The 14917-nt window shown below is 41.2% G+C and overlaps 1 protein-coding gene across 1 annotated transcript in view; it reads left to right on the top strand.

Annotated features, from left to right (window-relative positions):
* Positions 1–14716, top strand: part of tox (thymocyte selection-associated high mobility group box) — a gene marked incomplete at its 5' end in the record, with an annotated part of 47133 nt that extends 32417 nt beyond the window's left edge. The window contains 6 exons of the mRNA XM_080467083.1: positions 4054–4299; positions 5242–5466; positions 6055–6135; positions 6232–6753; positions 12833–12996; positions 14088–14716. Of these exons, the coding sequence (XP_080323209.1) occupies positions 4054–4299; positions 5242–5466; positions 6055–6135; positions 6232–6753; positions 12833–12996; positions 14088–14121 (1272 nt within the window). The 3' untranslated portion in view covers positions 14122–14716. The remainder of the gene's footprint in view (positions 1–4053; positions 4300–5241; positions 5467–6054; positions 6136–6231; positions 6754–12832; positions 12997–14087) is intronic.
* Between the last annotated feature and the right edge of the window lie 201 nt (positions 14717–14917).

The raw sequence follows: 14917 nt of genomic DNA, 5'->3' as shown, positions 1-14917 counted from the left end.
AATGAAGATGGACACTGTTAAACGATTATCTAGGACTTTGATGCCCTTCTCCATTAGAAATTTTATTATAACTCCTAATCTGTGATTTTTGTAAAAATGTATTTCACCCTTTTTAAACCAGAAAACCATTTTCAAATCCGAAATCTCCCGTTTACTCATATTAGCCGAAGCCTGGCAGCAGCACATGAAACGATTAACAGGGTCTACTCCAAGCACCTTCAGCATGAGAATATGTGACATTTATGCAAAGTGAAGTCTGTAAGAAATGTGCAGTAACTCAAGATGCATGTGTTTGGTATCTTTGTCCTTTGCAATGCATTTAGTTTCATCCCATTTAGGAAGCAATTACGAGTGATATCTGCAATTAATATCTTCTTTCATTTGGCACTATTTCTAGAAGGTTTCATTTCAGTTGTCTGATTTGGAACGACAAAAATATACGATTTAAATGTCTCACTTAAATTGAATTAAGCTGAGTCAAAACAGCAGCTTTCTGAGGAGCCTGATTCCATCTGATCTGACCCAGGGAAACCAGATCCTCCGTAATTAAGTTATTTTGCAACTATACATTTCAAGAAGGTGTAATATAAATATTTTAATGTATAACACTTTTGTGTGTCATTTACTGATTTCACACAATTAATAGAGCTGGGTTACCTTTGCAGCAGTTTGTCTAAATCAAATGAAAAAAGAAAAAAGTGCCAATCTGCAGAAATGTGTAGAAGCGTGTGACATTCACACAGAACAGACTTCACCGTTACCTACACTCATGTGGAGATATGACTCTTCTGTCTTTTCCTCCTCTTATTTACGTGTATTAGTCATCACTCAGGTGTCAGGGGTTCCCCCTGTGCTCTTCTCCCAGGACATCATCAGAAATGACCTCCCACCCACAGTGAAGGAAACTTTATCTGTGACTCTGCTCTTAGTTCAGAACCCGTTTTCTTCTGACTGTGATGATCTTGGTTGATCTTTTTCTGTGACCTTTCAACCTCCTTCTTCAGTGTAATATTGCTGCTTGTGCTGCCAATATAGTCAACGCATTTCTATGATCCATTAACACTTTATTATCAACATCATCATTTTGAAGCCTTCACATTCAGCCAGAAAGATTAGAATCTGTAATATTCTCATTCAGAGTCATTTGGTAAAGTCTTGATCTTGAGCCTGAGGGTGGTGCAAGATGCTTATTGCCTCCGCCAAGGAGGTTTTAAAATCACCTGTCTGTCTGTCTGTCTGTCTGTCTGTCAACAAAATATCTCAAAACCTTATCTGCGGCTCTTCATGAAAATTGGTACACAGGTACATTTTGATCAAAGGAAGAACCTATAAAATTTTGGTGGTGATCTCGATCAATACACATTGATATATATACATATATATATATATATATATATATATATATATATATATATATATATATATATATATATCACAATGTGTTGTCTTATCTTGTGTTCTTTCAAATTATTACCAAACTACATAAATGAATAAAAGCGGCTGATCATTTCCCTGTGTCCAAGTCCACACTTGCTAGAGGTCAGAAATCTCTGATTCTCTTGTTTTTTCTTGCTTCGGCATCCTCCGTATAAAGAATCAGAATTCCAGCTACATTTATGACATAGCTATGCATTGATTGGTTTATTTTATTGTGCTTCTGTTTCCCTTGTGAATTAGAAAAGTTTCTGTAAAATATGAACAGGACATTGTGGCTGTTTACTGATATGACATCTGTTGGGAGTCCCATCTCTGCTTCGACCAAACCACAACTAATATTTTTCAGCATTTCCACCAGCACATTACATCAGTTTGAAACCTCTTCCCATGTCAGAGAAATGTCACTTATTGTTCCACCTAAATACCGCAGCAGTATTGAGATGCTGCTGCCAGTAACCGAGTTCAGGTAATGTGTTCCCAGGAGGGCCACGTCGCTCCAGACCACATCCGTTACCATTCGGTGCTGAGTAAGGAGGAAAGTCTGCACACACCCCACCATCCGTGTTGGTATTTGTGACGATATGTGTGAAAGTTCTCATGCGGAGGGAGTTAGAAATGCTAAGTTTTGTTTTCTTAAGAAATGGATAGAATGTAAACCGACGACTGACTCATTGCTGAGACGTCAGCAAAAAAAAGTTGTGAAGTGAATTAAACGGCAATCGTGCATTGTGCGTTCATGGCGTCTGGCCGTAGAGGCACGAACCAGGCTGTCTGGTCACTTCTATATCTTGTAGTAAACATTTTCTGTAAAGTTATTGAGGCCCTGAAATGAATGGAGCAGTGATTGTATCTGCTCATTCGGCCCCTGGGGACTTGGCTTCTTCTCATCCACATACACTGGTGTGGCAACTTCTCGGGAGTGCTGCAAATTAAGTTTCAAATCGGCACTGATGTACTTACACGTGAGGAGGAATTGATGCTTTTAAATGACTTCTGATCCCGTCTTCTCTCAGACCTGTATTGCCCGTTGCCACAGTTACTATCAGATTTCATTATTGCTGAATCCTGGACTGCTGCACACTGTACCAGCCCTGCCAAGTGAAGGCAGACCGAGTCTGGAGGCTTTGTCTGTCACATAAGCGTGATACATACCTCAAATGCTGTTTTAGTTTGTTTTTGTTTTTTTTCATTCTTTCTGCAGGACGACAGGATGCACACAACACTGACATATAGTCATATTTTAAATGCGAAGCAAATAATATATATCACCAGAATAACAAAAATGATTAGACTGATATTCGTCCATTATTCATTCTCTTCCTTTTTGTCTGCACAGTTTCGCTAAAACCTGCATTATTTCCACCGGTAACTTATTACAAATGAATGCACCTCTTCCAAGATGAGATTCAATTACAGAGGTGTCAAATTTAAAAAAAGGTTTTTGCAACAATTTAGAAAATAACTTGAATTTGAATTAAAATGCCTTATTTATAGGTGTTGAATGTTAAGTAAAAGCATTTTCTGCATCATGAGAAGGAACACATATCTGTGCCAGTGCTTTTTAAGCATTTTTCTCATATGCACATGTGCACCCTCATGAATTGCTGAACTCGGACTTCATTCATTCAGTGTTGGCTTTAACAATTTCCCACAAGTCTGACTCGAATCCAATAAGCAATGGAACATTTTAATGTCTTTTAGGTTGTTTGGAACTGGTAAAAAAAAAAAAAAAACTACTATAGTGAATTAATCAATGACTATAAATACAGTAATACTCAGTAACACTATTTTCTATATTTATTCCATCCTTACGAAGGGATTTAATATCATAACTACTGTTTAACTGAAGTGTATGTTCTGTTGTTTAACACACCTGGCAAAAGTAACAACATTGTACGTTACAGCACAGAACACGATTACAACATACAGTAACTAGTATCAACATAGTGTTATCTGTGCAGCCAAGAAAAGTCAGCAAGAAATATTCTTTGAACATATACAGTATATACAGTATTTAATATAGTATCTTAACATATAATGAAATAATTGATATCTTGTCATGTAGTAATTTTAAATGTGATTTGCGGACCACTTAAACATTCCAAAAAAAGAGGCTTGATTATCTCAGCTGAAATCAAACCGGTTGACATCTTCTAACTGTGAAAGTGGAGCAATGTAATAGTGACTAGAATAGAGACTAAGCACTGCTTTGGTGGTTTTGAATGTGTCATTTAGGTTTTGACTGGGTGCTGTTTGAAATGACAAAGTTCATTAGAAGGTGTAACAAATACAGTATTTGACTCACAATTAGAATGTGTTGGCACGTGCTGTTCTTCTTTATGTCTTAGAGCCCCAACTGGTAAAAAGTTAAAAACAAATTATGATTTTTCTTTTTGAAGGCAAACCAGCTGAAATTATTTCAATTTAAGGGTTGGTGCAGTAATAAATAGAACTACTTTTTTATTTTTTTATTTTGAAGGTCAATAAGCTCACAGTATGTCTGGGGATGATTCACACTGATGTGAAGAAAGTAATTCAATCATAAATACACGTTTATAAGCAAATAACACATTTCTAGTGACTCCATTCATTCACGTTCATTATTACTTTGCACAGATGCAGCAGATGGTGAACTCGGACTCTCGGTTCACCAGCAGCCAACAGCCAATTGAAGCAGCGCTCGGACCCAGGAGCCAATCAGGAATGAGCCAGCAGGGCCAGTTGTCCACCATCAACCAATCCCAGCTGAGTCTGAGTGGGAACGCCGTTTCCCACAATTCCCCCTCTCCCCCTGGAAGCAAATCTGCCACTCCGTCTCCATCCAGCTCTGCACATGAGGACGACAATGATGACGGACTCAGGGTAAAGGGGGAAAAATAACACATACACAAATATAATGACTGACTTCAGGAGGAAAGGATGGGTGAAAAGCCATAAACTGAGTCTGATTAAAGCTTCATGTTTAGGAGCTGCTACTGTTTTATTTAGTTATGCACATGACCATGTAGTTCACTTCATACTATAGACTAGACTTGGGTTGGCATGGAGAAATTAAACAGGCTCATCAATCAGTGAAGGTAAAACATGTTTCAAATAATTCAAAGTGCTTCAGGAGGCAAAACGGTGCACATAAGAACTGACATTTAGGGGCACATTGAGTAGAAAATACTGTAACCTGAGCCCAAACAAAGAAAATGTTATCGAATTAATAAATTCATTATGGTACTTGTACTTGAGTTTTGCTCAATAACTACAAACTGACTTAATGCAATCAGTTCAAAATGTTAACCAGTTTGAAATCATGTTTTACAGACGTGTGTGTCCTCCAAGCAGTCCAGCTGGAGCAGCTTGGCTAATCCTTTGAATGTTATATATTTAGTTTCTATATTTCTGTTCATGGAAACTTGCTCTCCTCATTGCGTGATTGGTTTTCAACCACTCGTTTGAGAGACTGGTGGGGAGTTTCCCTTCAGCTCTTTTCAGAAAACAAAAGCTGTGGTTACAGCTTAGTCCTGTGACTCATGAAGAAGTGTGAATTGTTAAAATGCAGCCTTAAAATAATGCAAGCAACATAATTCACCGTTGTTTTGCCTTTGTGTCATTTTGAGCAGGATGTCTTTTTGTTGAATTATTGCTGCAGATTTCTCTTTGCTTCATTAGATTCATATCTACAATCTGTAGAGATCCAGAACAGCAGACGTGACATAAAATCTCTCTTTGCGTTAATGTTTTTCTTAAGATCATCACAGAAGTGTTCATTTTGGTGGCCAATGAGAGAACGTCATGCAGTGTTGTTCTCTGCAGGGAGAGAAACGACCAGCAACTGTGGACATCTCAAAGAAACCCAAAACACCAAAGAAGAAGAAGCGAAAGGACCCCAACGAGCCAGTGAAGCCAGTGTCGGCCTACGCTCTGTTCTTCAGGGACACTCAAGCCAACATCAAGGCCCAGAACCCCAACGCCACCTTCGGAGAAGTGTCAAAGATTGTGGCCTCCATGTGGGACGGCCTTGGTGAGGAGCAGAAACAGGTCAGTTCTCATATAGATGATTTTCTCTGTTTACATCAACAACAACCTCTTCATGTAGTCATGTGTTCCCGATTTAAAAAGAGACATTGAAAAGAAAACAAAAAAAACATTTGGTCTAATAAAAAACTGCAAACAAATCTCAACAAACGGAGAATGTTTACATTACTTTTTGCTTCTATCATCTCTTTGTACATAAAACCACAAACCTCACCGCTGAATCGAACCTCGTGAGAACAAGCATGTTTATCTTGATCAGAGAAACCATAAAGGAAGTAAATGTAATCTCAGTGAGACTGATCATCTTTGTGACAGGAATCAACTGCATCCGCTCCTCTAATACCACTTAGATTACCAGTTAGTGCACTGTGAACATTTCTACAAATGGCCTGTCTATTGATTTCTACAGCGTTCCGTCAGTACATTGGGAATTCATTATTTTGGTTATTAGCGAAATGTGTCAGCTGAGGAGAAAAAAAAACATCAGTTCCCATGATGATTTTTATCAGGGAACAATATTATTAAGATTGGAAACTGCCTGATTATGTTGCTCACATAAAGACTTCTTGTGGTTTTGTTTCTGTGTTGCAGGTGTATAAGAAGAAGACGGAGACGGCGAAGAAGGAGTATCTGAAACAACTGGCTGCCTACAGAGCCAGCCTGGTCTCACAGGTGCCACGCACTCTGAGACTTTAACTGATTCACAAATTATGTTCAACGATAAATGTGAAAAAATTGCAAAACTAATTACTTTTTCGTCTTTCCCAGAGCTACAATGAGCCATCTGACATGAAGCCGCCTCACTCTTCCTCCTCTTCTTCTACCTCAATGTTTCCTCCCAAGTCTTCACTCTACCCGGGCCACCCGGGCCACCCGGGCCACCCGGGGCACCCGGGGCACCCGGGCCAGCACCCTTCCTCTGGCTCGCTCTCCCACCCCCACTCTCTCCCCCACCCCCAGCACCCCGGCATGTACATGTCGTACCCTCACCCATCACACCCTTCCCATGCCTCGAGCCCCGGCCTCGGCCCCCACCTAACACACCCGCACACTCAAATCCATCCCCAGCTCCAGGCTCTGTCCTCCAGGGGAACCGTACCCAGGCCCAGCGTCCCCCACCAGGGAGCCCTGTCCCTGGGCAACGTGGCAGCCGCGTCCACCCCTCCGCTGCAGATCAGCCCACCCCTCCACAGTCAGGCACACCTGGGAGGCCTGCACAGCCCACGCCAACAGCACCAACAGCTCAGTGGACACTCACTGGGGATGGCACACTCCCCTGGCATCACACAGGTCAGCTGCTTTCAGTCTGTAATCTCACAACCTCACTTTTTATTTAAACATTCTAAGTGACATGTAGGCTGATTGTAGTCCTTTCTAAAAATGGCTTCGCAAACATGGTTGAGATCAGTTCTCATTCATAGCATTCAGTTTGCTTCGTCTTGGGGCGTCTCTGACTCATAGAGGTTCGTTTACCAATCGCATTGGTTATGGGTCAATCCTCCAGCTCGCGTCCTTGAGCAAGGCACTGAAGCTCACATGCTCCCAGTGAGGTTTGAGCACCTTACATGGCGGCTGTCATCGTCAGTGTTTGTGTGACGAGCTGTATAAAGTGCTTTGAGGCCACTCACACAATGAGAAAAAAATGGTCTATGGAGGTTAAATCGAATGATCATATCTGCTGCTAACACTTCAGAATTGACTGCAAACACAGAAGGTTATGACTTTCATTCACTTAAGACACCAAGTTAGCAACTGTAAGTGCAAAAACCCTCATTAGAAATACAATTTGCCACAGTACTTCCTGTATACTACACTATAATTTCATGGCGAAAATATTATTATAGCTATTATTTAACATTTTACTTGAACTCATGACTTTAGTCTGTGCACACACACCTGAGGGTTTCCCCAGACGCTTACACTGGATAGGGTCATATTTTGGGTCATATCAAATTGTATTGCAACCCCACACAAGTCTCACATTTACAATTATATGTAATAAAGTCATACAGTTTGACAGTTTGGTGGGTAAAAAAGACGAGGGTGAATTGGTCACGTATGTATAAGGGATGGTGGTGATGTAAGGGAAAAGGATGTTGCGGATGGAGCTGCCAGGTGTCGGGAGGAGAGGTGAGGAGGTTCATGGATGCGGTGAAGGAGGGTGATGAACTTAGACGACAGGGTGTAATGGAAGCAGTGGATCTGCTGTTGAAATTCCAAACAGGAAAATGCTGGAACAATATTTTTAAAGGGAAATTAAAGAGTAATTGCATTGCACAATACATGTTTTTTGAAAATCCCACCGCAGAGGAAGTTTCTGCTGTGCGACTCCTCACAGTGGAATCAGATGAAGTTGTGTCAGCATCAGGTCAAACATTTGCGAAAGTGTGATTCATTGCTTAGAGTCACTCTGCCCTCCGTCTTCATCAGTGATCCTTGTTTTCATCTCAGTTGGTTAATTAAGTCATTTTGAGATAAGATTCCTTTTGGAAAGTGCAGACTGTCATGCCATTCTCCTCTGTTCAGTGATTTGCGAGAAAAGGGCAATGGGGCTGATAAACTCAGATTTGATTAACAAATTCTCAAATAATTATTTGAGCCAGAATGTGAAAAGGGGACAAATTTCCAGATCTGCAATTTTCATTTCAGGAGGCTGGTGGCAAATCTCTGTATGCAGACATGCAACCAAAAGTGCTTCACATGTGAACGCAAACAAAGGAAGACACACCGAAGAGAAAATACTAATGAGCGAAACAAACTTTGACATTAGTAAAAGTCAGTCCAGTAAAAATATTGTGACTCAGCGTCTGTATGAAACTCCTATAAAGTCCTGCTCTCTGTGGGTTATCCTCTGTAAGACCCCACACTGCACACTCCGAAAGCCTGCAAAAACAAATACCGATGGTATTTCATCTGCTTTAAATGTCGCTGTGAAGGCTCCAATCTCATTTTAGGTAGTACGCCTGCCAGCCATAAAGTCAAAACTACACTACTATGTCCTCTCAAAAAGAATCAACGGTCAAGGATTGGACATTATTGTTGGTAAGTGAACAATGACGTCCTGTGGGCCGTTCCTTGCATGCAGTAGTTAGTACTGGTGACCACAAATGTTAGTTCGGTTGTCAGCGTCATAGGAAGCAAAGCCTCTGGTGTGATCAGATGCACTCAAGCAAAAACTAGAAATGTTCGTATTGTCTGCATTGGCCACACCTCAGAGTTATTCTCGTGGAATACAGTCAAGTCATTCATCAAGGAAGACGATAACACAGCAAAGACGCACGCACGTATATTTGACACATTTGGACGGAGTATTAAGTGCATTTGACACAAAAACACAAGATATTAAGTATGTTTGACACAAAAACATAAACATTGGCAGCTGCCCGGAGCACAAACTCAACAGGGGCGCACTAACGCCGCTTCATAGATGACGGCTTTGAGTGATGCGTTCAGGTGCTCGTTGACGTGTCGTACGCCCACTTTCCGACATGTTAAGGAGCTGCGGGGCTCATACGGTAGCCACGTTACATGCTTATTCAGCATTATTGTTTTGGAGGATTGGATTTCAAAGTACAGTCACTGTGGAGTATTCAACTGTTAACACACCTTAATGAGCGGACAGCCTGCCGAACACGGAAAACGGGCTGATTGTCGTAGCTGACAGCTTTGGGTGATGCGTTCAGGTGCGCCACGTAAGCGAGCCCTCCGACATGTTAAGGAGCTGCGGGGCTCATACAGTAGCGACGTTATATGATAAACGTGATTAAAATATGACGGGTACAGTCATTAGCGAGGTGGAACGTGCATGCGCAGCTCACTGCAGTGCCAAAGTTTGGGGTTGGGGGGGGGGGGGGGGGGGGGCGTCATGTGTGCAGAGAAGACCATTCTTCAGAAGAAACAAAGCCATATGATACTATACTAAATATATATGGACATATACTAGATATATGAAACATATATAAAATATCAATTAGATATAATATGTAAAACCACATTGTACAGGATTTATTTTCTCCCAAAAATTCTGAAATATCATCCGTGGATGAGTTGTCCTACAATCCCTTAACACATGCAGCTTGTCCCAACAGGAAAGGTCAAGCCTGAGACATCTGTTTATACCTAGCTTTATCCCGACACACACACACACACACACACACACACACACACACACACACACACACACACACACACACACACGTGTGTGTGTGTATCTTATTGTGACCGTCTACTAATGAAACTAAAAGGAGTTAAAGAGAAGTTACACTAATCTGGATTGAATTATATTCTAACCTTCTCCTTGCTGCCTGAATGAGTCAAACACCATAAAAGAAGATTTTTACTTTTGGACCTCCTGATGAAACATTCTACCCAAAATGTGAAGTTTTGTTGGATAAAGTGAGTGTTTGTTTTTTCTAATTGAACTAACTTTATTATGTCATTCAGCCCATCATTTGTTTTAAAGTGACTCTCCTCAGACTGGAGCGAGTGCAGGATGCCTGTGACACGAATTTATGTTTTGTCTTGTATAAGACACTTTGAAGCAAATACCCTCTAGACTTGCTAAAATATGCAGGACTAGATCACCACTGAGTCTCACTTTCCATTTTATCCCTCTTTTTATAATGCACTTCTAAATCCCACACTCCCGTAATCCCTTTTTTTTTTTTCTCTCTTCCATCTTGCTTTTTTTTTTTTCCCCGAAAAGAAACCAAACAAAAAAGAAGAAAAAGTGAAGAAAAGAAGAGGACACAGTGACAGAGCTCCAAAGTTTTTCTATTTTTTATTTTATTTTTCTGGGTGAAGAGTGAGAACTGCTGGGGGAAGGGAGGAAGAGAGAGAGGAAAAGGGAAAGGAGAGAGAGAGAGAGAGAGAGGGGGGGGGGGGGAGAGAGAGAGAGAGAGAGAGAGAGAGAGACAAAAGAGGCAGATGGGGTCTTTGTGAAGGAGTGAAGGAGAAGAATTTGCTCAACAATAGATGAATAGGTGAGGTAGAGGAGGAGAGGGGGAGGAGAGCGAGGGAGAACCCAACCACCTGCTGTCCTCCTCTTTCTCTTCTTTCACTCACAACACTCAGATTAACTTCCCTTTCAGTCCCCCCCTCCCTCTCTTCTCCCCCCCCTGCACACTCCTCTGCACTTGTCATCGCCTGCACTCATTTTTCCATCTCCCTCTCCTCCCAAACATATCCTGTGGTTTTAAGACACGCTCACCTCCTTTTCCCCTCTCCTCTTACCTTTTCATCTTCGGTTGTCCTCCGTGCTTCTCCTCTTCCTCCTCTTCCTCCTCATGGCGGATGATAGAATCAGAAAGATACTCAAAACTCTGTAATTACTGCTGATGAACCTGCAACTGATCTGTCTCCCTTTCACTTCAGTGCGATGCAGGTCTTCATTCGCGTCCCCATTCATCAGGAGCCATTTTGCCAAAGAGGTGCTAATGGCTGGTTTGCTCCAACTGTCTATGGACGCATTCAGGTTAAAGGAGGAAGTAAACAGGCCACCTTTCAAACCTGCTCAAAAGACACTTTAAATGCATGTGAAGGATTTTACCTTTTTAATGACTTTTGCCAAGTAATGACCTGGTACATTTCAAGAATAGTCGATGCAACTCTATTGAACGAAAAGTTATTTCTAAAACTGCCAGACATCCCCATTGAGAAAAATCAGACAGCCCCTTATTAAAGCTTTGATTCGATCCTCTCATGTAAACAGTAAGTACATCCCATGGTAAACGTGGGCTGTCTGGGCTCATTTGGGATGAAGAACTTTACATCCTTAAGTTATGCAGGAAAGGATTTTCACCATGGATTCTGTTAAACATCGATAGGTGTCTTGTGTTTTATGTGAACATGTAACCGTTGCTTCAGGAGTTGGTATTGCCCTTCTCAGGAAAATAAATCCCTTAACAACATTCTGTTCACAAGTTTCTGACATCGAGCTGCTAAAATCTCAACGGGTCCGTCCTGCAAATGTGGTTTCGCTCCAAGACATTGAATACCGGGGCCGCTTATCACCGACACTATCCAGGCTTTGAGTCTGGGATCAAGACCTCTGTGGTGTTTGGATGTTCTTTACTCCTGCTCTCCAAAAACATGCTTGTTGACTCTTAACACACTTGTAGGGCTAAATGTGTGTTTTCAATCACATACTGGGTCGCATTTGCATGAGAAGCAGGTTTTCTGTTCTGCTCGAGTAATCCACAACTGTCAGCTTCTTCTCGAGCCAAACATTGGATTGTTTCAATTGTTTGTCCTTATTACTTTGTTCAAGGATCCATATCAGGATTTGAAGTTGTTATGCTGTACTTGGTATGATGCAGTTATCATAAGCAAATAGCAAATCACAACCACAGTTTTCACCATATTTCCTCACAAGAATCATGTCCACTGGTACCGATGCCACTTTCTCAGGACATCTGACCAGACCCACACTATTCACTGAGGCATGAATCCTCACAGGAAACCTGGAGTTTGACCATTTTCCATCACACTTCTCAAGCAGGTCACATTTGTGCAGTCGGTCATTTTAGATTAACTTTGGTACCAACAGTGAGAAGTTTCCCGCGGATCCTTAAAACATTCTGGGAAACTTTTCACTTTGTCTTTCCGCACTATACTATGCTGCTTGTTGGATTAATTTATTAATGCATAATAATTAAGAGTGAGCAAACTTTCTGTTTTGCCCAAACATGTCATTTTATTCCTGTCCTAGTTTTGATACATTAATAAGGTCCAGTTTTATTTGACTTTATTGGATTTGATCTAAATTGAGTAAACTTGGAGAATCAAGTACTGCAATGTGAGGCCAAGTGTCCTCTTTTGTAAATCAAAATAGAGCTTCTCTAATAATGAAGCTTAAGAAAATGTAATGATTCTAATGCAAGTTCAACAGTTAGATGTAAGGATTTTATTTTTCTAAATGCATTTGTAGCTACTTATTTTCACAATGATTTCAAAAAAGAGCATTGCTTTTGAAGTATCTTAAGTGTTTCCAGGGGTTTTCTGCTGCTGCTAATTGAGTTTCCCTGCTGATAAGCAGGTCAAATCAACAGGCCAGGCTACAATAATCAGCTTTCAGTTGTGTGGCGGTTTTTTTGGTGTTTTTTTTCATGAATATTAGCGTCCATATATCTCCTTCAATTTGCATCTTCACCTCGTGTTTCATTACTGCCGTTTTAACTGCTGATTTTCACGTCAAGCAATCTTGGATTTTCATATTTATGTGTAAGAGACTAAATGTCATCAACATCCAGCTCCACTTGTAGTTTGAGAACACAAATGTTCACAGGTATTTGGTTCGTACACACAACGTGAATGTGGCTTATAACTTCATTTCTCCTTTTTTAAAACGGATGATTGTTTTTGATTGCAGGGCTACCCTCCCTCCCTTCAGTCTGACTACCAGCCAATAGGAGGAGGCATGTTGAATAATGGCGCAGTGATGTCATCATCAGTGGACTACCACCAGCTGGGTCGACACACACCGAACCACCACCACCCCTCTCTGGACTGGAGCACTGATTACCATGGCAACGGGTGGGTGTTGACACAGTTTACAGATGCGGGTTTTTAACACATTTACTACTCTCCTGTCTCTGCTGACAGGACTTGGCCTGGGTGGTTTCATAATTCCTGTTAATATCTAGAACATTTAAAAACGGCTAGAAAACAGTGGAATGTGTCAAACATCAGAAATACAGATGCTCAAACACATTGTGCATTTTTTGACATATTAAAAAAAAAATGTATTAATAAAATCCAAATAAATGATGAAGAGAAAACAGCCAGGAAACAATTCAGGCCAAAGAAACGAAATCACAAAGTTTCCACTTAATTAAAAACTAATGGACAAAGTTACTTCACCTGTTACATTGCTGACACTAGGAGAAGGGTGTGTTTAACAGATTCATTTTAATGTGATATCAGCAGAAGATCTTCCATGCACTGTGGATCCATGCTTTGAACATTTTAAATGTCAGCAGTTTTAAATATTGTAAAAAAAAATGTGATTGATCACAATTAATTCACAAAAATTGTGTTTTCAACAAACTGGAACAAATGGAATAAAATAGTGGATTGACTGCCTGATTATGTCCTACCTGGCGGCCATATTCCAAAAGTCACAATAAGCTGCTCCACTTCTGGAGCTTTGCTGGTGGGAGCTGACGGCAGGTGCTGCTGTAAATTCAGGGAAAGCTACAGAACATTGATTTTTGGGGAAATCAAATCCCAACACACAAAGGTGTTAACATCTTCAACTTGATCACCAACAGTATCATAAACTTGGTGCAGAACTCGTGTTTAGGTTAAATGTCGGCTCTCGGAGTGTGTTTATACTGGAAATGTTCTGGTCCAGAAAAAAATACTAGAAGAAACATAAATTGTATAGTTTTTTTATTGTCGATTCCATTTTTTTTTTAAGGTTTCTGTGAAATATGTATTCAAACCGCAGCACCTGGGAAAAACCCCACGACACACTCAGGGAGAACATGCAGTCTCCACACAAAAACTAAATATTCTGTCTTATGAAGAGAACATGTTTTCATTATACCACCTCATGGCCCACGAAGCCGACGCTACCAGTCTGGCCATTTTGTTCATGTGTGTCTTTAATCTGTCTCCTGCAGCCTTCAGAGAGACAAGCCTCTGTATCTGAGTTAATCTCAGGACAACCTGACACCAAATGTATGCTGAGCCCTTCCACTGCCACGCCAGAGACCCTCCACCCTCCACCCTCCACCCTCCACCCCCGTCTCTCCATCAGCCCCGGCCCGCCGGGTCCAACCTTCAACCCAGTGAGAGAGCCATCGACTGCCACCACGATGTGGACTCGCGCTGGACTTGGAGAACACCTGAGTCCGAGCCAAACTCCAGTTCAGCACTTAAAAGTCCCAGCAGTAGAATTAGGAAGCATTTAGTGTATTACTACCGTTTTCTTGAGGTACATCAGTGTTAAGAACTGACAAGAGCATCTGTAATCGTCTGTCTTCTTGACCAACCACCCACTGCTCAGTGCTACCTTTTAAATGGGAATTGTGTGGAGGAGAGGTGGGCTGGCTACGAGTCATGCTGATAGGTGTGTGTGTGTGTGTGTATATACTCCCGCCCATGTCTAATTTCATGTCTGCTCTGAAATTTCATATCTTCTTTCTCATTTTGTAAGGATGGTGTTCTCCACCAGTTCAAAAAGCTCTGAAGAGCACGTGTAAATTGCTGTAACATAATTGTTTGAGTTCTCAATTTAAGAAATTGACCCCCCCCCCACCCACCCACCGACCCCTTTTATTTTGACATCATAGTTGCTGTTTCTTTGTGCAACCGAAGCCAAAAGGACGGCACAAAAAAAAAAAACGAAGGGTTAACAAACCAAATACCAGTCCCATTGTTTCCCCCTCTCAGTCTTTAATTACAAGAACATAAGCCTTTGATTTGATGCAGTGTGGACTGAAGTCCCACA

The sequence above is a fragment of the Lipophrys pholis genome, assembly GCF_963383615.2.
Source record: "Lipophrys pholis genome assembly, chromosome: 1".
NCBI lineage: Eukaryota > Metazoa > Chordata > Actinopteri > Blenniiformes > Blenniidae > Lipophrys > Lipophrys pholis.
This window is presented reverse-complemented; position numbering and strand designations above follow the sequence as displayed.